This window comes from Podarcis muralis, chromosome Z (genome assembly GCF_964188315.1).
Source record: "Podarcis muralis chromosome Z, rPodMur119.hap1.1, whole genome shotgun sequence".
Lineage (NCBI taxonomy): Eukaryota > Metazoa > Chordata > Lepidosauria > Squamata > Lacertidae > Podarcis > Podarcis muralis.
In genome coordinates, this window is record NC_135673.1 from 19,575,563 (window position 1) to 19,598,019 (window position 22,457).

The window sequence follows — 22,457 nt, forward strand, 5'->3', positions numbered from 1 at the left end:
ATCTGATTTATTCCTGCCCAGGTGCAAAAACCCTTCTCTGTGCTTGCTTTTTCCTTTCCTTCCCAGCCTGGAGTAGGGAATCTCCTTTCTTCAGCAAGTTCCCATTTGCAGGGGAGAAATGATGTTCATTTATTTATTTATTTAATAAAATTATACACCGCTTGATTAAAAGAAGAAGAAAAAACACTTCAAAGTGGTTTACAGAAAACTATAAAACAATAGAATTATGAATAAGACAAATCAACAACAACAATTTAATTCTCATTAAGTTAAAGTAACAATAGATTGAGCTTAAGACATGCATCAACTTTGTAAGCAAAGTTTATAGACAAGCTTGTCCATAAACAGGAGTGTTTTTGCATGCGCTGAAAAGAGTGCAGCCTACCTGATATGAATAGGCAGGGAGTTCCAAAGTGTAGGAGTCACTGCACTAAAGAATCAAGTCTTTACAGAAGCAGAGGGAGGATTACGTGGCACCTGTACTGTTGCCAGTTCCGCTGGTTGAAGCAGTTGAGGGAGCACATATGGGATCAGGCAATCGCACAGGTGTAATCTGGTCCCAAGTTGTTAAGGGCTTTATAAGCTAACAGTAGCACCTTGAACTTGGCCTGGTAGCCAGTGGTCAAGTAGTGCAGATCTCTGGAGCACAGGTGTCATATGTTGACAAGGCCTGACTCCTGTCAGTAATCACCCTGCAGCATCCTGAAGGGAAGCCCCACATAGAGCGCTTTGCAGTAATCCAGTCTTTTGTGTATTTGGGTAGGGGGCTCCCTCCCTCCTTGTCGATCTCAGCAGAGCCCTGGGGTCTTTTCTCCCATCCCCACCCCCACCTCCTCCTTGGGCAGGCTGGGACTTTAAAACCAGGCCCAGCGCCTCATTGTCTCACTTTTCCAATTATCGCCCCATGTCGGCATTCAGCTGCCTTACGGGTTTTGTTCAGGCGGTTTTTGTTCAGGCTTCCGTCAGTTCTCATCAGCCTCTTTTGTTCTCCCCCCCATTAAACCCCACACCCCACAAAACCTCTTAACAAAGGCCCCTCTTTTGAATTGCCTGTTACCTCATTCTCAGCATGGGGGGACCCATTGATGGAGATAATCACATTGACATGCCCATTTTATATTTTGGTGTGTGAGGGGGTTGCTGGATGTGGTAGGGGGTGAGCCAGACGGACACTCTCCACTTCTCCCCCACTTTCCCGTTGGGAGGAAAGTCAGGATGGGGTGGGGTGGGAAGCCGGCTCCAGTCTTAATTGGGCTGTACTCCATGCAGGGTCGTTGTGCAGCCACCTTCTTTTTTTTTGGGGGGGGGGAGATCAGGAGGGGGAGGGAATTACCTGAGATAGGTGGAGTGGAGTGGTCATACTCCTGTTATAGGATTGTATGGTTGGGAAGCCCCCCCCCCCAATTAAGTCTAGTCCTCTGCAGTGCAGAAGTCACAGCTGAAGAATCCCTGACAGATGGCCATCCAACCTCTGTTGGATGCAGATTAATGGATACAATTAATCATAGAATCCGAGAATTGTAGAGTTGGAAGAGACCCAATGGTCATCCAGTCCAACCTCTTTCAGTGCAGGAATCACATCTCAGGAATCCCTGACAGGTGGCCATCCAAAGTCCATTTAAAAACCTCCAACAAAGGAGAGCATGCCACCTTCTTCTGAGGTGCTGCTAAAGACTTTGGACCAGTTTCAGGAGGCGAAGCTCTTTGTTTGGGGCCGGAAAATAATTAACTGCTGGGTTATTTGGAGGCCGAGGACTGAACAAACGGAATCTGGGGATCCGGAGTGGACAATGGTGGTCATTAGCCCTTGGTAGCTGGGCCAGGAAATTAGCCTGGTAGGTGCTGGAAAGGGACCCAGTCTTTATTTGGGAGGCGGATTGCGCTCTGGTATTTCACTTGGGGAGGAAGGGGAAAGTAGTGGGGCTGCTGGCCAGAAGTTGTTAAAGAGCAACTGCACAGCTTGGAGGTCTAAGAAAAAGTGTGTTTGACGGCGTGCCAGGAACCTTGGGATTCAAGTGGATCTCCGTCAATTGTTGCTGTTGCTGTTGAATTATTAACCTACGCTTCACCAGCAGGGCCCCAGGGTGGGTTGCAAGAATTTTTAATACAGAATTAAAAGCTGTTAAACCGCATTATGTTCACAAGAATTGGGTGGGTTCAGAAAACACACATCTCGGGTGTCAATGGCTACCAGCCAGAGTGGCTATGCTCTGCCTCCAGGGCTGGAGGCAGCGATGCTTCTGAATGCCAGTTGCTGGAAACCACAGGAGGGGGCAGTTGCTTTTACACTCAGGTGTTTCTTGTGTGTTTCCCATAATGTGCATCTGGTTGGCTGCTGTGAGAACAGGGTGCTGGACTAGATGGGCCCCCTTTAGCCTGATCTAGCGGCTCTTCTTAGGATCCTTAAGGACCAGGGTAAAGAGGTGCCTCTTCATCTTTCTCCAAAAGCTGTACAATGATGGTGCCTGATGCATCTCTGGGGGAAAGGTGTTCCACAGCTCAGGGGCCGCCACAGAGAAGGCCCCTGGCCAGCCCTCCCACCCAAAGTGGAGGGATACCAAGACTAGCTCTGCCAATCTCAGCATCTGAGAGGTACTTTAGGGAATACCTTCAGGTATTTAGGATTCAAGCCAAATTTAGAGGCTGATAAGTGAGAGAGATGTTTTGTTGCAGCTGGGGCAGATGAAGGCATCTGGTTTCACCATTAGAGATGCACCATGGAGTTTCTTCTGTCTGTGCTCCTTCCAATGGTCATTCCTCCTCTGGTCACTGCTGCAGATACACAACCTGTCTGTCTCCAGGCACTGTGGTTGTCTGTAAGGGATTCCCAAATGGGGTTGATGTTGCCAGCCTTCATATTTCACTTTCAGACATCTATGTAACACAGAGGTGATCTGCCAATGGACCTGGTGCCTGAAGCTAGCTCCCCAAAGAACATCTTCCATTTGGACATGACCAAGCCAGCATAGATGTTACTGAGACGGGAGTGTAAACATGCTGGGATTGTGGGCTTGGGAGAGCACATCTTTGTTTGAAACCCTGTCCTGCCATGCGATACCCCAGATCTTGGGGAAGGTGTTGAGGTATCACTCCTGATGGTTGCCCACCACTCATTTCCATAAAGCAGCTTGCTCTAGACACAAGCTTGGTAGACCTTCATCTAGGTATTGGACATTAGCATCACATTCTCCGATACCCTTTTGGAGAGGTGAGCCATTGCCAGAGCTGCCTTGCCAGTACTCTTGTCCAGCTAAGCATCAATGGAGTGGCTGCTGATTATGGTGGAGCCCAGAAGCACAAAATCATTTATCATCTCAAGCATGTGGTCACCAATGCTGATGCATGGAGTGCTGACAACGATGTTGGTCTTTGTCAGGCTGATGGTAAAGCCAAGCTCTCTGTAGGCTTGGTCAAAATGGTTGACAAGCCTCCATAAAGCTTCCTTGGCGTGTGCTGTCAAGGCTGCTTCATCTGCAAACATTTCTCAGAAAAGGACCAGCCATACTTTTGTCTTGATGCAGAGATGTGCCAGGTTGAACAAACCTCTATGAATAGATGTACAAACTGTCTTCTGTCAAGCTGAAGGCATATGAGAGCAACAGGGAGAAGAATATGCCGCAGAGGGTTTGGCCGAGAACATGGCCCTGTTTCACACCGCTCTTTACAGGGAAGGTGGATGAGGATGGGCCATCATATTGGACGGTGCGGCACATGTTTTTGTGGAAGCTTAGGTGGGTACCCTATCTTGTTGAGTAGCTTCAAGAACCCGTTTTGGCTGACAAGGTCAAAGGCCTTCATCAGGTCTATGAAGGCGATGTAGAAAGGGTGTCTCTGCTCTCGGCATTTCTCCTGCAGCTGATGCAGTGAGAAAATAATGTTGACTGTTGACCTCAAACCCACTGAAGTTCCTGAGTCGTTTTCAAGGGCAGCTCCACATAGAGTGCATTGCAGCAATCCAGTCTGGAAGCACATTTCAGGTGCTTTAAAAATCCTGTGAATGATCTCACTCTTACACAAGGCACTTAGATTGATGGTTATTTATGTCTGGGTGTCCGATGTGTTTTTGAGCTTACGTTGGAGTAAGCACTTTCACTGATACTGGGCGGTTGTGGGACCAGTTCCAGGCTGCTCTTTCCCCTGTACTCATGAGTCTGGATGCAGATGAGAACTTGCTAAAGAAGGGAGAGTCCCCTCTCCAGACTGGGATGTAAAGGAAAAAACAAGTACTGAAGGAGGATTCCACAAGTAGGCAGGAGAAACCAGATGCACAAATGTAGGATGGGTGATTCTCAGCTTGACAGCAGGACATGCAGAAACGATCTCAGGGTCTTAGGAGACCACAAGCTCCACATGAGTCAACAGTGTGATGCAGCAGCAAAAAAGGCTAATGCTATTCTAGGCTGTATCCACAGAAGTCTAGTGTCCCTCTCTCATAGCACTAGAGCTTGTGGACATCCATTGCAGCTGAACGTTAGAAGATTCAGGATGGATAAAAGGAAGTCCTTCTTTATGCAGCACATAGTTAACCTGTGGAACTCACTCCCACGGGAGGAAGTGATGGCTAGCAAGTTGGATGGCTTCAAAAGACCATTGGACAAATTCATGGAGGAGAGGGCTATGAAATGGCTACTAGTTCTGCTTCCACTGTTGGAGGCAGCAGCGCTTCTGAATATCAGATGCTGGAAATGACAGGAGGGGAAAGTGTTGCTGTTGGGCTCAAATCCTGCTTGCAGCTTCCCCACAGTTATGTATTCAGCCACTGTGAGAAGAAGATGCCAGATCAGGTGGGCCGTTGGCCTGATCCAACAAGCTCTTCTTCAGTAATATTCAGTAATGTGCACATACACCATCACTTTCTCCAAACCTCCAGTCAAGTATACTGCTGTTCTTTCCAGCTTTCCGCCCTTGTTCTTTGACTCTGTTGGGGAGGACAGCATTCCAACTTAGGCTTTGCTAAGGCTGAGTACAGATCTTTGTCGGAACCAGCCCCAAGGGGAGTGTGAGCTTGCAAGCCTGCACTGGTCCTCTCTTGGTCTTGATCCAGCTTCAGGCGGCTTACTCAACGCTTGTCTGGAAAAGGAGACACACAGCCAATCAAGTTCACACTGCTTTATTTTTAAACCTGTTTCCAGTCCTCCATCAAATGGCCCTTCAGCACTTTGAAGACTTGTGCATGCTGTTGCCAAACCCTTGCAGTAATATATGCGTTGCGTGCTCACACCCTGTTTGCAAAGTTCAAAGTGCTGCCTCGTCAAACCCAAACCCTTCCCCACACCCAGGACACCCACACAGCTCTAAGAGGCCCATGGGAAGACGGAAGCACCTGCCCTTAATGCTGCCACTGTGTGCAACTGAATGAAGCTCTACAATTCTGTGATGCGATTGGAAGTTTTCAAACAGAGGCTGGACGGCAACCTGCCAGGGAGTAAAATTTCTAATCCACATTAAGAGGTCTCCAATACTTGGCTCTACTATGTCATTTAAAAAAAATTACGTTTCTTAAATTCTGTGCATCATTTTCAAAGCAGAGTTGCTTTCAGGTAAAAAACAGCCTCTTGGAAGATAATCTTGTGAAGTTTCTTGGAATATTTTCAACCTTCACCTCTCCTTCATTGGTGGGTTTTTTTCCTTTTGAAAAAAACAGATATTGGAAGGTGATCTGTCAGGGATTTTTTAGCTGTGATTTCTGCATTAAAGGGCCCCTTTGGTCTGATCCAGTAGCTCTCTTCTGGTGCTGCTATGGAACCTCCAGGCCCAGAAGCAGTCTACCCAGATATGTAAGTTGCTGTGGGTATTTGGCCACTGTGAGAAGAGGATTCTGGATTACATGGGCAACTGCATTGATCTAGAGGGCTCTTTTTATGTCCTTGCCTTACACAAAGATCCAGAGGAACAGGCCTTATTGAAGCAGCTGCTGGTCTCTCCTCCCTGATCCCAGTCCCCAGGGAGGTTCTGTGCTACCCAGAGGCTTTGACTGGCTTGTGGTGTGAGGGTGTGATCCTGGCCTGGGAATCCTCTCTCGCTCTGCGTCTCAGCCCCGGTCCTTTGCAGAAGCCCTTAAGGCTTAATTTTAATTTTTTTTACTGAGTGTGTGTTCTGGAATGACATCGGGAACTGCCTGGATTTGCTTAGGAAGGGCGTGTTTCCATGTGTCTATGTTATATCTATGTCATCTGCAGTGTGGTTGCCTCTCTGAACGTGTGAATTTTACTGAAGTGGTTGGTGGTGTCTGCAAAACAATGCAAAGCCCAGAAACAAGATTTGCCACCACCCTGGAAATGGAACTCCCGGTTAGCTTCATGGCTGAGTGGGGATTTGAACCCTGATCTTTCCCAGGTTCCATTCCTCATTTTATCTTTGTGAGAACCCAGCTTTAACCACTGCATCCCTTTTGTCATTTTTTCTCCAATAGCGTGATCTTCCCCTTTCTCTCCTAGGTCCTTGGTCTCCCTACCCTTGCTGAGATAGATAGTCTTTCTCCTCTTCCATCTGACGGCCCTCTAGTTATGTGAAGGGTTATGTGCCACCCCTTCCAAATCTTCTGTCCCATAGGCCAGTTCCCCTCCAACTCTAGGATTCTGTAATTCTTGAGCTGGTATTCCCCTCTCTGCATTGCAGGGGGTTGGACTAGATGACCCTAGGGGTCCCTTCCAAGTCTAGGATTCTATGAAATGGCTTTACAAGTCAGCCCTTGGGCCCTAATTCCAAACCCTTGTTCCACATGGGTGTTCTACTTGGGTACTTTCTGTGTATCATGGAATTTTAGAACTAGAAGGGATCCCCAAGGGTCTTCTAGTCCAACCCCCACCAATGGAGGAATCACTGCTATATGTTGCTGCAGCTTCTTGTGCGTCCACCTCCACTGCTGTTATCCCTCTTACTGAAGCTCTTACGGAGGTCTTCATGCTCTTTCTTTCTTTCTTTCTTTCTTTCCCAGAATTCTCTTGCTTGGGCATCCAGGGGGAGGGCAGAGGCAAGGACGGTCCTGGCACCCCCAACGCCTATTTTTTTCCTTTTAAATGAAGTGCCTTTCAAGCGCACAAAGGGGACCCCAATGTGATTGGGGATGGAGAGCATTGTTGGTTTAATCAAGTAACAAAATGGCAGCTGCTTATTGGGGGGGGGGAGGTTTCTGGGGTTAACCAAAGCATCAGGTTTTCCTTAACCACCGAGGGATTTTCCTCCTCCCAGATTTCCAAACATCTCTGTGTTTGGGGCTGAGAAGAGGAGGGGAGCTGAGTTTGGGTGTAGGGGGGAGCTTAGGGGTTGCCAAGGGAACCTCTTTTCTGCCCCATTGATGCATCTTGTAAATCCATTTAGGGAGGACGTGGAGGTGGGCCCCTTTTGTCTCTGAGCCTCGTTAAAAGTGAAAAAACATGGAGGGGGAAGAATGGCCTCAAAGTGTGTCTCTGAGGGGTCCAGGGGTCCAGGTCGAGTAGAGAGGGCAGCAGGGGACAAAGGCAGCCCCATAGCCTCTCCTTAGCTCCCTGGACTTTATTAATAGAGGAGTATTTAACCACCACCCTTGCTCCCCAGACAATTGGAGCATTGGGGTTGGAGGGCTGGGTTTGGAGCAGGGTGTCTATGTCTTGCCACACCTAGCAGCATTTCACCTAGAATTGGAGAATTGTCACCATGGGCCATATAATCCAGCCCTGAGCAATGCAGGGATCACAGCTAAAGGATCCCTGATAGATGGTCACCCAGCCTCTGTTTAAAAACCTCAAATGAATCATAGCACTGTAGATTGGGACCCCCAAGGGTCTTCCAGTCCAACCCTCCGCAGTACACAAATCACAGCTCAAGAATCCCTGAGAGGCAGGCATTTGAGCTCTGTTGAAAAAGCTTCCAAGGAAGGAGAATCCTCTACCTTCCAAAGCCTGCCTTTCTTTCTTTCTTTCTTTCTTTCTTTCTTTCTTTCTTTCTTTCTTTCTTTCTTTCCCAACCTCCCTTCACCTTCCAAAGCCTGCCTGCCTGCCTTTCTTTCCTTCCTTCCTTCCTTCCTTCCTTCCTTCCTTCCTTCCTTCCTTCCTTCCTTCTTTCTTTCCCAACCTCCCTTCATCTGAAGATCACGGGGCTGTATAAAAATACATACCATAGTAACAAACAAAAGTTCTCCCTTCCCATCACATTCTAAAGGCTATAGCCAAAGACCTTGGAGAAGAGGAATGTTTTTGCCTGGAGTCTAAAGATATGTTGTGAAGGTGCTAGACAAGCCTCCCTGGGGAGAGTATCCCACAAGCTGGGAGCCACCACAGGAAAGGCCTGTTCTTGTGTTGCCATTCTCCAAACCTCTCCCAGAGGAGGCACACAGAGACGGACCTCAAATGATAACCGCAGAGTCCAAGTTGGTTCAAATGGGGAAAGGGAGTTGTATGATTGCATGGTTGGAAGGAACCCCAAGGGCCATCTCTCAGAAATAATGTGTTGAAGCCCTTAGTTCAGAAGGCATTTGCTGCTGTGATTTAACCCTTTTTTGCAATTCAGGAGAATGGATGGGAGAAGCCTTTCAGCTCTTTGTGTTCAAATCAGGTGCTGATGAAATGCTGAGAGAAGCTCTTTACAGTGCAGTATAAAATATGAGGCTGCCTCTGGAGACATTATTTCCTGTTGGATGAGCTTGATTCAACATCTCCCCCCGCCCCGCCCTTTATAAAACTCATTCCCATTAGGAAATATATTCCCAAGTTATGCTAATAGGCCAGTGAATATTCATGAGCTGATTACAAACACATGGTCACCTGCTGGGTGATTGTGGCTGCTTTTGTGGGAGGTTTAGCACCCTAAAATAAGCAGGACTGAGGATTAATGTTGAGTCGGTGGAGGAAGATGGAAAATCAGCGGGTGAGGTAGCAATTCCAAATTTTTATTTTTTTAAAAATCAAATAATGCCATTGTTGTTTGTGACTCAGAGGAGGAAGAAGGTGGCAGGAAAGGGGGATAAGAAGGTTTTTTTTAGGTAGATCCTGAACTTGGAGCCAGCAAGCTGCCTGAAGAGGAAGTAAAAAAATTAAACAGTGTTGCTGTTCTGATTCATTCTGGTGGTTCCCAAACTCAGCATCCTGGACCCAAGGACAGGCAGAAGCATTGGAAGAATTCTATAGAAACAGGATGCTTTTAAGAGCAACTGCTCCCCAGTTTCTTAAGAATGTAAGAAGAGGCTGCTGGAATAGACCAATGGCCCAGCAAGCCCTGCACCTGGTTTTCACAGTGGTGAAATGCTCCAAACAACCTAGGAATAGAGAGAGAGCCTCTGGCCTGGAGGATCCATAAGTACATACGAAATGGGGCAAAATGAACAAAATAAATTTCAGTTGGGACAAATGTAAGATTCTGCACTTAGGCAGGAAGAACCAGTTGCACAAATATAAGATGGGGGACACCTGGCTTGCCAGTAGGACATGTGAAAATAATCTTGGGGTTTTAATAGGCCACAAGCTGAACACAAGTCAACAGTGTGATGCAGCTGGGGGAAGGGGGAAGCTAATGCTATTCTAGGCTGTATTGACAGAAGTCTTGTGTCCTGATCAAGGTCATAGTAAAGGTAAAGGGAGCCCTGACCATTAGGTCCAGTCGTGACCGACTCTGGAGCTGCAGCGCTCATCTCGCTTTATTGGCCGAGGGAGCCGGTGTACAGCTTCTGGGACATGTGGCCAGCATGACTAAGCTGCTTCTGGCAAACCAGAGCAGCGCACGGAAATGCTGTTTACCTTCCTACTGGAGCGGTACCTATTTATCTACTTGCACTTTGACGTGCTTTCAAACTGCTAGGTCGGCAGGAGCTGGGACCGAGTAACAGGAGTTCACCCTGTCGCGGGGATTCGAACTGCTTACCTTCTGATCGGCAAGTCCTAGGCTCTGTGGTTTAACCCACAGCGCCACCCATGTCCCAAGGTCATAGTACGGCTCTAATCTGCATTGGTCAGACCCCCACCAGGAGTCCTGGGTCCAGTTCTGGGTACCACAGTTTAAGAAGGATATTGACAAGCTGGAAGTTGTGCAGAGGAAGGTAACCAAGATGATCAAGTGTCTGGAAACCAAGCCTTATAAGGAATGATTTAAGGAGTTGTGCACGCTTAACCTGGAAAAGAGGAGAAAGAAAGGAGATATGATAACCATCTTCACTTATCCAAAGGGATTTCACATGGAAGATGGAGCAAGCTTGTTTTCCCCTGCTCCAGAGGGTAGGACCCAAACCAATGGCATCAAGTTATGAGAAAGGAGATTCTGACTAAACACCAGGAAGACCTTTCTGACAGCACGAGCTGTTTGACAGTGGAACAGACTCACTCGGGAGGTGGTGGCCTCTCCTTCCTTGGAGGTTTTAAAGCAGAAGTTGGATGACCATCTGTCATGCATGATTTAGCTGAGATTCCTGCATTGCAGGGGGTTGGACTTGATGACCCTTGGGGTCACTTCCATCTCTACAGTTCTGTGATTCTATTAATGGAGACAGGATTGTCCCAGCGCAATCTGTTAACGTATATCCTTGGGAGTCCCCAGATTATCAAGCCAGATGCAGCACTTAGGCCGTGAGATCGAATTCCGCTTAAGCCCCTTCTGGGAATCCGTAAACCACTGTGTGGAGTGAGTGGGGATTAAAGCTGAATTGCTCAGCGCTCTTCAGAGATTTCATCCTGAGCCCCCATGAGAAGCTGATGGTCATAAGCCACTAGCTGTTTGGGCCCCATTTGCTATCTTTAGGGCAGTGGGCCCTCTGTTTTTCAAAAGCCAAGCTATGGACCCCCTACTTTTTAAAATGCTGTTATCTCTGCGGTAGTTTTTATGTGAATGGTGCCACCATACCCTCCAACATGTGCAAGTGTAAAAACTGAGATGCACAACTTTTGGGCTGTGCTCCCACATCCCCTGTGATTGCACGGTGCCCAAAACCGCACAAGTTGCGCTTTTTTGGCACCGTGCTCTCATGTGAGAGCATATCCCCACCCCCACCCCAAAGGATGTCCTGGGCAGTTGGCGGGTATGTGCCACGGGCCCCTGGGTGGGTTGCATGGACCCACTATTGGAAACCACTGCTTTAAGGTATAGATCTCCAGGCAGAGGAGTCATAGAGTTGGCAGAGACCCCCAAGGGCCATCTAGTCCAACTCTCTCCAATGCAAGAATCACAGCTAAATAATCTGTGCATTTCTGTGCTTTTATAGAATCATAGAAATGTAGGGTTGGAAGGGAACCTGAGGGTCATCTAGTCCAGCCCCATGCAATGCAGGGATGATTATATTATCCACTTGGTCGGGTTGTCCGTGGTGAGCTTGAGGCTCTCCATTGCCCTTAACGCTCCCCCCTATTCTCTGCAAGAGTGTCTGCTGCCTGCCCCCCAAGGCCCCTTGGCCAACAGAGCTCTCTTTGTTTACTCAACTCAGTGGTCTCAGAAGGGGCACTTTCACTTTAACCACCAGAAAACACCTCTAAGAACAATGTAGGAAACCTCACCTGGTACCAGACACCTCCTTCCAAGGTGAAAGAGGCTTCCATATCTGTTCCCCGCCCCCCCAAGTTTGAGCACAAAGGAGTCTTTGGAGGAAGGGGGCTCTTGTTCTTGAGCACAAGCACTGGCCAAAAGCAATAGCAAGGAGCCCCCCTCCACACCTTTTTTTTGGAGGGGGGAGAGGGGGACATAAGCATATAAGGGAATTTTGCTAGTAGGCAGCTTGAGGAATATGTTGACCCAGTAAGATCCATTGGACTTTGGAACAGACAACCTTTGAAGAAGGAGGCACACCTTCCTCCTTTGGAGAATTTTAAGCAAAGGTTAAGGGCTATCTTTCCAAGATATTTTAGCTGGGATTCCTGCATTGAAGGGGGTGGGATTTGATGTCCGGAAGCCTGAGTGGACTTTTCCCAGTTAGTTTAAGTCAGTCTACATTCCCTTCATTTCTGCCAGAGTTTTATCACCTGGACCAAAGATTTTGGGACACAGAAACATAGAATTGTAGAGTTGGAAGGGACCCTGAGGGCCATCTCATCCAAGCGTCTGCAATGCTGGAATCTCCGTTAAAGCATCCCTGGCAGGTAGCCCATACAACCTCTGCTTAAAAAACCTCCAAGGAAGGAGAGCCCACCACCTCTTATGAGAGTCTGTTCCACTGTCAGAAAGCTCTTACCCTTAGGAGGTTCTTCCTAGTATTTAGCCAGAATCTCATTTCTTGTCATTTGAATCTGTTGGTTCAAATCCTCCCAGAGCAGCAGAAAACAACCTTGCTCCATCTTCCATGGGACAACCTTTCATATATTTAAAGATGGCTGTAATTCCATCTCTCAGTCTCCTCTTCTCCAGCCTGATCATCGCCAGCTCTCTCAACTGTTCCTCTTCTTAAGGCTTGGTTTCCAGACTCTTTATCATCTTGGTTGCTCTCAATTACTTCTTTCAAGTTGTGCACACATTGGGCCCAGGACAGAACTCTGGTGTTAAATACGCAGGATTGTGATGCATAAAGTCAGAAGACAAATACTGTAGTGTTGGAAGCAACCTCAAGGCTCATCTAGTCTAACCTCCTGCGATGCAGGAATCTCAGCTAAAAAATCCTTTATAGGACCCACCCTTGGGTGGGTGGGCAAAGAATCCTCTCCTTCCTTGTGTTCCAGCCCCACAGGTTTGGGTAAAGGGGTGGGGCTGTGGATTTGTGTAATATAATCCCTGCAGAGTATAACTCTCCACAATTACTTTAAATTTGTCTTAATTTTTGTGGATGTGAGTGTTGCAACTCCTGCATTTGGCATTCTAGATTGAGTTTTTTGAATATCCAGTGTATTTCATCTACATACATGGGTTGACAAAGCATTTTTAATCTGTTTGTTCAGAGCATTTGCACCCTGCTCTTCATCTTACATGCAGTCAGTGAAAATGAGACAGTCCCTGCCCACGCAGGCTTACTGTCTTTTTTTTTTTTAAACCACACGCAAGAAAAAGGGAGGAGGAGGGAAGAGGAAAAATAAAAATTCTGGCATTCATTTCTAAACTATTCAATGGCTGATAGAGCTGGGTTTTCAGCAAAGCTGATGGAATGAGGCTCCTGCGCCCCATCTCTTCCACTGCTGGGTTTTTATTTCTTTCATTTCTTTGGACGGAGGAGTGTTCAGTCTTGTGAGCTGGGGCAGAACGCTTACGCACCTTATCAGCTGCTTCTGAGAAACGGGCCTCAGTCCCATGATCTGTGGGGTGGTTTCGTGGGTGAGTCACCAGGCTGCCAAAAGGCATGGAAGGGGACCTTTGTACATGGGTGGGGTTTGTCAGAAGGCAGTGAGAAGGGGACACTCTGAACAACTTCCTTTTAAAAGCTCTGGGCAGCGTTATGGGCTCTGTGTCATAGACACCTGCAACATAGCATACCTAGACCTTATTTTCTCTTGCCTTCTCTGCAATTGGCTGTGATTCCTGCACTACAGGGGGTTGGACTAGATGACCCTGGGGGTCTCTTCCAACTCTACAATTACAGGATTCCTACATCTCCTTTCAGACATTCTGAACATATTCTGAATCACAGGTTAGAGGAGCAGAAATACAAACACAGCCCAGCTTCAAACAGATAATAAAGTATTTGCCTTATGGAAATGATTCTGAAGTCTAGTTTCTGGAAACTGATGTGGGGAGAGGGCTTTTTTACTCAGACCCTGCTTTCTGGTTTCCCATAATGAGCATCTCGTGAGCCACCTTGAAAAGAGAATGCTGGACTGGATGGTCCCCCTTTGGCCTTATCCTGCAGGACTCTTCTCAAGCTCCTATGGAACCTCCAGCTGCAGAGGCAGTCTATCTCAATTCCTAAGATGTTAGGGGCATTTGGCCCCTGTGAGAACTGGACTAGGTGGACCAATGGCATGATCCAGAAGGATATTCTTACATTCAACCATTCTTAAGTTCTGCATCCTTGTTGCGCATTTGTGGAAAGTGTTTTCTCTCCCCCTCCTCTCACTTTCTCCCCCATCCCCCTTGCTTTAGGAAAGAGGTAATGCCTCGCAGCCTGACTGGGGGAGGGGGGGTGCAGCCAGTAGTCTGGGCCCACACCACTATTCCCCCCACCCTCCTGGAGCCCCCTGTTTCTGCCCTGCAGCAGTCAGGATAATTTTGCCTTCACATCTGTTCCTGAGTTATCTTTCACCAGGAGCAGATTATGGTCGTTAGCCTAAGTCTGTGTTCTCCAAACTTTTCCCCGCCCTCTGGGCCACACTTTCAGAATAAAAATTTGCTTGTGCCACACCCAATTTTTTATTGATAAGAAATGCATTGGAAAGCAAAAAAGAAACAGCTCCTAGCAGTTCTTGATTATACCATAGAACAGGATTACTTTATAATGTGATCATGGGATATGCAGAAAGCATAAAACAATGTGGCGACATAAGAACATGAATCATTCCCAAAATGTAATTATAAATGAGCCTCTTCCATATGTACCTTAAGTACGTCTACAAACTCCATGAGAGGTGTGAGCTTGCATTTGCCAGGTAATCTCATTTATATTAGGTCTAATTTGACGCAGACAAATTCTCATCTCCTCTTCAACACAAAGAAGCCTTCCTCTCTTCCGATCTTTCATACTGTTTCTGGGTTGTGTGTGTGTGTATTCATACTATACTACTACACTGAAATGTTCAAATGTTTCTTTGATTGCCCTTGAATTCCCCCCTCCCCACTTGTCATCCTCTCCTGCCACACCAGTGTGGCGAGTCACACCCTTTGAGAACCTAAGTTGATGTTCAGTTCTTCCATCTCCTTGCCTTCATCCCTCGATAACTCTTGCCATGTAGAATAGTAAAGTTGGAAGGAACCATGAGGATAATTATAGTCCAACTTGCTGCAGTGCAGAAATCTTGCCCATCATGGGGCTCAAACCGACAGCCCCGAGATTAAGAGTCTCATGCTCTACTGACTGAGCAAGTCCACCATAAATGATCATCTGCACCAAGTTTATTGCAGCCCCTATGACAGTTAGGTTATCTATACCCAGATATGTACATATGAGCATAAGATTAGAAGCAGTTTTTAAAATGTCAAAAATGTTTTTTTCCCCTGTAACATTTTGGACATTTGTAAAAACTGCTTTTAATGTTTTGTTTTAATGATGTTACATGCCCTGGGACCTTAAGGCAGAAAGTGGGACAACAACAACAACAATAATAATTGTGATTTGTGTATTGTAGGAGGTTGGGTTTCAACCATCATCCTCATCATTGCTCTAATATCTTTCCTTCTCCTTTCGCAGGTTTGTGTCTGGAAAGGGACTGATCATCTACCCAGAAATTGGGGACAAGCTGGACATTATCTGCCCAAAGGCTGAGTCCTCCAGGCCCTATGAGTACTACAAGCTCTACCTGGTGAAGCGCGGCCAGGCAGACGCCTGCAGCACCATCATGGACCCCAACGTGTTGGTGACCTGCAACCGGCCTGACCAGGAGATCCGCTTCACCATCAAGTTCCAGGAGTTCAGCCCCAATTACATGGGCCTGGAGTTCAAGAGACACCAGGACTACTTCATCACCTGTGAGTCTCCCCGGCTGCACGGTTTGCCCTCTGGTCTTATTTTGCCCGACTACTTTTCATTAGTATATTCATATTTATATCCCGCCTTCTCCCACTGACAGGGACTCAAGGTGGCTTTATAGCTAAAAGAGAAACAGCTAGAAACAGAGAAGGGGAAAGGAACCATTAAAAAAGCAATCAAACATTAGTATAATTTTTTTATATACAGGCGTCCCCCCACTTACGCGGGGGTTACATTCAGGGACTCCGCGCGTATATGGGAAATTTGTGTAACGTGGGGAGGGGTGCTTTTGAGAGAGGCTGGGAAGCAGCACTCTTTCAGCTGATAACTGTCCATCCCATTCGCCTTCACCGGGGCTGTGATGTGCCCTTGCCTGCTTCTGATGATCAGAAACTGGATCTGGGGGTTTGTAGCTGGGTGTCTCCAGGTGCCCAGCGCCGCTACGGGGCCTCTCAGTGATCTCCCCGTTAGTCTCGGAAGTTGCTGGAGACTGGTTTCTTTTCATTTAGTTTCGCCCCCACCCTCAAGAAATAATGTTGCTGCCCTTTTTGTGGGGCAGCGAGAGAGAGGGCAAGGGAGGGTGGAGGGACTTTCGAACCCTGCCCAAGAAACACAATTGATACGAGCAAGGGAGGGAGGGGCTTTTGAGAAGGCATGGAGCATGCCCCCCCCCCGCAAGAGAACCCTGATAGCCGGGAAGAAGAAGGCCAAAGAGAGTGAGTGAGTGGGGGGGCCGGCAGTGAGACACTTGGAGCGGCCGTGCAAGCTGTTTTCCCTGCTCCCCTGCTCTCTCCTGCTCTTTCGGCACCATTTCCTGGTTCAAATCATTTATTTATTTCGCAGTGACGCATGTAAATGCAGTTGCAGTTGAGTGGAATGCGCATAATGGTGTGTGTGTGTGTGTGTGTGTGTGTGTGCGCGCGCGCGCGTGTGTGTGTGTGCACGCCTGTATCTCTTGTCTGTCTATCTATCAAATATTTTTTAAAACACACACGTATTGTTACAATAAAAATATCACAGAACTAGCCCTTTCTTTAAAAACATTCTGTTCCCAAAATCCTGGTAAGCCCCAGCTCTGGCCTTAAACCTGTCCCAACCCCAAACCAAATCCCATTCCTAATCCTAAATCAGATGTAACACCACCCCTATTCACAAGCTGAAATGTGTGTTTGTGTCCCGTGCTTGCAGGCAGGGTCCAGAGTGAGTCTCTAGGCTGGGCCCCTCAAAGGTCCCTGTCGTCCCCGTCCGGTCCCACCCCACCCCCCATGCGCAGGTTCAATGTGGCTGGTCTTTGGCTATCAAGACCACCCAGAATGCAAAAATCACTGACTTTCAATGGCCTCTCAGCCTTTCCGCTCAGATTCAGCATAAAACACACACCATATCATTGCTTTGTGTTCTGTAGCAACACTAAGGGGTGCTTCTCCGTCTGTCACAATTTTGGCATGACCATTGTGCATTGTTAGTATTAATCAAAAGTCAAAATGTAAAAGTGGGTTTCGTGTTGCAGGCTGTGAGTCTGAGGCAGGTTTTTGGTCTGGACCAGTAAAAGCCCATTGGGCTAGAGCAGTGTTTCCCAACCTTGGGCCTCCAGCTGTTTTTGGACTACAACTCCCATCATCCCTAGCTAGCAAGACCAGTGGTCAGGGATGATGGGAATAGTAGTTCAAAAACAGCTGGAGGCCCAAGGTTGGGAAACACTGGGCTAGAGGACTGAATGCTGGCTTTTCTTCCATAAGAACATAAGAACAGCAGTGAGTGCCATGGTTTAACTGCACTGTGTGAAGAAGGACTTTCTTTTATCTGTCCTGAATTTTCCAACACAAGCTTCATGGGATGTCCACAAATTCCAGTGTTAGAAAAGAGGGAGCAAAACATTTCTCTTTCCCCTTCCTCCATGCTTTGCATCCATTTATAAACGTCTGTCGCATCTCTTCTGTTGTCTTTTCTCCAAACCGAAAAGCCCCAAACGCTGCAACCATTCCTCATAGGGGAGTCCATGTCATTTCCTTTTGGTGAAATGTCTCCACATATTCAGCAGGGGTAACTCGGGAGAGAATTGAATATGTGTTTGATTGAGAACAGTTGCAACATTTGGGACTTTGTAGTTTAGAGAAAAGGTGTCATGATAGAACTCCCAACGTTCCTTGAAAGGCTTAGTTTCCAGGTCCTTCATCCTCTTGGCTGCCTTCCTCTTGCACACCTTCCAGCTGGTCATTATCCTCCTCCAGAACCGGACACAATATCTCTATCGTGCTGCCTCTGCTCCAAACCAAAAAGTCTGAAGCGTTGAGCCATCCCAGGCCGCTGTGAGGTCTAGAACAGACCCGAGCCTTGTGTTGCTCCTTGGGGTTTGCACAGCTGCCGTGCCGTTCAGCCCCCGCCACCTGCTCCAGTTATATGGCCGAGGGATGCTTTTCCGGAGAGAGTCTCACCCGTGCCCCCCCCGCCCCACCCCCACTTCTGCTTGCCGGCTTCCCCACAGCTGCCATTGCTTCTCAAGAGCAAAGAGTCCCAGCGTGCAACATCTCTCTCAAGGGCTCCTTTATATGGGAGGAACAAGGACTTGTTAGATCTGGGATTTCCCTCCTAGCGAGGAAGCCAGCCTGGGGACTTGAGAGCATCTTAGGCGGGAGCAAAGACACAGCCTGCTGCTCGCTCACTTTTAGTTTGGAGGAAAGGTGTGGAAGAGGCAGTACAATAGGCGTTTATGAGATTATGCATGGCCTAGAGAAAGTGGAGAGAGAAAAAGTCCCCTCTCCCCCTCAAATGCAAGAACTCATGAGGCAGAGTGTTGGGAGATACAGGACAGATAGGAGGAAGGACTTTGTAGCACAGTGCATATTTAATTTGTGGAACTTGCTCCCCCAGGAAGCCCCAATAGCCACCAACGTGGATGGCTTTGAAAGAAGATTAGACATGGGGGAGAGGGCTGTCAATGGTATCCTCTTCTCACAGTGGCCCATCCAGATGCCGATAGGAAATTCACAAGCAGGATTCGAGCACAATGACACTCTCCCCTCCTGCAGCTCCCAGCATCTGGCACAGAAGCATCGTCGCCTCTGATTGCGGAGGCAGAGCATTGCCATTGTTTCTAGTTAGTCATCAGCAGCCCTCTCCTCTGTGAATTCGTTCAGTCCTCTTTTAGAGCCAAGCAAGTTGGTGTCCATCACTGCCTCCTGTGTGAGGGAGTACCACAGGTTAACTATGTGCTGTGTTAGGACTTCCTGAATCTTCCAGATTTCTTTGTTTGCTGCTTTTCAAAGCAGCAGAGAAAAACAGGAACGCATCTCAGAATCAAACATTGCAAATGCAATTTCATAATAGCACCATGGGAAAACAACACAGTAGCAAATATATAACACATTGTAAACGAACAACATTTCAGCAGTGTAAATATAACAAGATTGCATTAACAACATAACACTTTCTGGCGGTCGTGAAAATGAAAAGCGGGCCTGTCAGTTTCACCTATATCCTGGGGTGAAGCCTATTGGGATGCTTGTTTGGGGTGGAGAGCAGCACCAGGGGGCTCAATGTGACGAGCCTGATTGCGATGTGGGGGGGGGGGCAAGGATGTGGGACTTAATGGCCATAGAGATATGTGGGTAGAACAATCAGAACAGCTTCCGTGGAGGCAAGCAGGGCATCACCTGCCCCTTTCATTTTGGGCCCCACATCCCAGGATTTGACTGTTTGCAGGATTTAGGACACCTAAAAAGAAATCCATTCTTTACTCAGAGCTTAGTTAATCTCTGGAACTCCCTCCCACAGGAGACAGGGATGGCCACCAATTTGGATGGCTTTGAAAGAGGATTTGAGAAATCTGTGGAGGAGAGGGCTGTTGAGATGGAGGCAGCAATGCTTCTGAATGCCACAAGTTGCTGGAAGCCACAGGAGGGGAGAGCATTGCCTCTCCTGCTCAGGTCCTGTTAGCTGGCTTCCCATTGGAGCATCTGGCTGTTTAGGACAGAATGCTGGACTGTGTGGGCCATTGGCCTGATCCAGCACTTATGTTCAGATATTCATTGGTGAGGATTCTCTATTGTCAGCTGTTGTATCTCTTCTCCCCACACCTGTGGGTGATTGGTGGCCTGTTGTCTCTGTCTGTCTGCTCCAAGCAGAACGATGCCCTTTCTGCTGTGAGTAGGTCACTTCCTCGCAAAGGGCAGGTGGATCCTCAGGCAGAGGGGGAGCAGTGAAAGGTGAAGGGTCTGATGTGAAAGGTTGGGAAGCTGGCCTTTTGGATCCCTGTCAAATGCCTCCTGTCCAGTCTCCACCATATCAAGAGTTTCAGCAAGATCAGAAAAGGGCACCCGCAAACAATCAGATGACTCCCCCAAGAGGAAAGGTTGCAGCATTTGGGACCTTTTAGTGCAGGGGAAAAGCGATGAAGAGGCGGCACAATAAAAGTTTAAGAAATCATACATAGCCTGAGGAAGGCAGGCATAGAAAAGCTGTTCTCCTTTTCTCGTGACTCCAGAATTTGTGGACTTCCGGTGAGGCTGAATGTTGGAAGACTTAGGACAGACAAAAGAAAGTCCTCCTTCGTTAACCTATGGGACTTGCTCCTGCAGGAGGCAGAGATAGCCACCAACTTTGATGGTTTTAAAAGGGGATTGGATAAATTAATGGAAGAGGGGGCTACTGATGGCTACTAGCCACAATGGCTCTGCTCTGCTTCTATGGTTGGTGGCAGTAAGGCTTCTGATTATCAGTTGCTGGAAACCGCAGGAAGGGAGGGGCTCTTTTTCTCCAATCCTGCTTGCAGGAGTAGCTCAATCCCTTTAGCTTAACTTGTGTAATGTCAGGCTTTCTGTTCAAGACCAGTAGAAATATGGAACAAATCTGGAGCCAGCGGTTCCTGCCTTCTGCACGGCTAAGTGGAGGCAATGGACAGCAAGGGGCTTGGGAGATGGGGAGGAGTCGAAAGCTTGAACGGAACCTCTGCAGCACTTTCTGTAGAGCTATAGCACCTGCCTTGCAAGCAGAAACTCCCATCTTCAACCTCCTGGCATCTCCAGTTGGGGCTGGGAGAGAGACCCCTGCCTGAAACCCTGGAGCACCATCGCTGCCAGTCAGTGTAGACAGTACTGAACTAGATGGACCAATGGTCTGACTTACGACGAGGAAACTTCCTATCTTCCTTTGCTATCCTAAAGGCAGCAAAAACTACTTAACATATAATGTACACCCAGAACAGCAGAAATGCTGTTTTGGGAGCTGATGGCAGCCAGGCCAAACTCTGTAATGCTCCAGATCTTACTGGAGAAAACCCGTCTTTTCATAACTTGTTCCTTTACAACTGCGAGGGGCTGGACATTTCCAGGAATTTCCAGGCCTTTTGCTTTGCAGGAACCCTGCATCATGGTGTTTTTAGGCTGAAATCTCACCCTGCGTCGTGGTGTTTATCGGGTGAAATCCGTTAAGCTGAGCTGCTGTTTTGAAGGCCCTGTATACTTTTGTATACAGGTGTCCCCTGCTTACATGGGGGTTATGTTCTGGGCCTCTGCGTGCATCACTGAAATTGCATAAAGTGGGGAGCCCCCCCCCCCCACTTTAATAGAGAGCATGTGTGGGGAGGAGAGAGACTTATGTGCACGGCTGGGGCTGCTGCTTGGAAGTTGCTTGAGGCCTCTGCCCAGCATGCCTTCCCTCCATTCAGTGCCATCGCAGCAAGCGAGTGGCCAAGAGCGACTTCCAGGCAGCTGACCTGAGCAAGGGAAAGCATGCCGTTTCATTCAAATTCTTTACTTACTTTGCGGCGACCCTTGTAAAAGCAGTCGTGTGCAAGTAGAATGCGCGTTAAGTGGGGGAATGCCTGTATATTCTTTCCTCTAAGGGCAACCCAAGAGTTTAAGCAGCCCTGCAAAAGGGAAGCAGGGTGAGTGGATCCTCCATGGCAGTGATTGCCCAACAAAGGCCCCCGTAGCTCAGTGGTAGAGCATCGATCTTGAAGGCAGAAAAATCCCTTTCCCAGTGGCATCTCCAGGTAGGGCTATAATAGACTTCTGCCTGAATCCCTGGCAAGCTATTGCTGCCAGTCAGTGTAGATAAGAGAAGCAAGGGTCTGATTCAGTATAAGGGAGCTTCCTATGTTTTTCCATTCAGCTGAGCCTGTTATTGAGAACCATGAGGACTGGAATCTTACTTTATTCCTAGCAGAAGTGTCACAGCTCAGTGGTAGAGCATCTGCCTTGCAAGTTCAATCCCCAGTGGCATCTGCAGATAGGGCCAGGAGAGAGACCCCTTAACTGAAAACCTGGAGGGCCATTGCTGCCAGAAAGCATAGACAGTGCTGAGCAAGATAGACCAAGTACTCAATATAAGGCTGCTTCCTGTGTTCCTTTGTCTCTCGTCCTGTCTCATGCCTGACCTTAATCTTCCTTGACTTCTCCTCCTTGCATCCACTGAGCACTGATCCTCAGCCTCTGGGTGGGCCAAAGATCTTCGTCTGATCTCGGATCCCCCGCGAGTCCCAAGACCTCTCTGCTGCCAACTTCCAGAGATCGCCGTAAAAAGCAAGTCTGGACCACCCACGTTTTTGTCTTCCCCTGAAACCTCAAGAGATGTAAGCTCCTCTCCCCTTGCCTTTTCTATTACTGGCAGGATTTAAGCCCAGAGGAAGCTTAAAAGGAGGGTGGGCGGGGGCTGTTCTCTTCCGCTGTGCCCCCCGCCCCTGGTTTCCAAAACCCAGGTGGAGAATCTGCTGCATTTTCTGGACCATGGCAGTTTCCTGGGGCTCATCATTCTCTCACCTGCTGCCAAACACCCCGGGCACAGCTGTTACCCCTCTTCTCCTGCCGAGAACGTCAAAAAGGATATTGTGGAGTTGGAAAAGGTTCAGAAGAGGGCAACCAAAACTATCAAGGGGATGGAGAGACTCTCCTATGAAGAATAGTTGCAGCATTTGAAAACAGGTTGTAGTGCAAATAAAAAAACCGTTGCAACATATGAAGAA

At 47.9% G+C, this 22,457-nt stretch overlaps 1 protein-coding gene across 4 annotated transcripts in view; it reads left to right on the forward strand.

Moving 5' to 3' along the window:
- Nucleotides 1-22,457, forward strand: part of EFNB1 (ephrin B1) — a 72,022-nt gene that overhangs the window by 28,051 nt on the left and 21,514 nt on the right. For 2 of the 4 annotated variants that reach the window (XM_028716049.2, XM_028716047.2), the window contains exons 2-3: nt 15,218-15,495; nt 21,925-22,017. In XM_028716049.2, the coding sequence (XP_028571882.2) occupies nt 15,218-15,495; nt 21,925-22,017 (371 nt within the window). The remainder of the gene's footprint in view (nt 1-15,217; nt 15,496-21,924; nt 22,018-22,457) is intronic. The other 2 variants (XM_077922385.1, XM_028716048.2) reach the window with 1 other exon arrangement.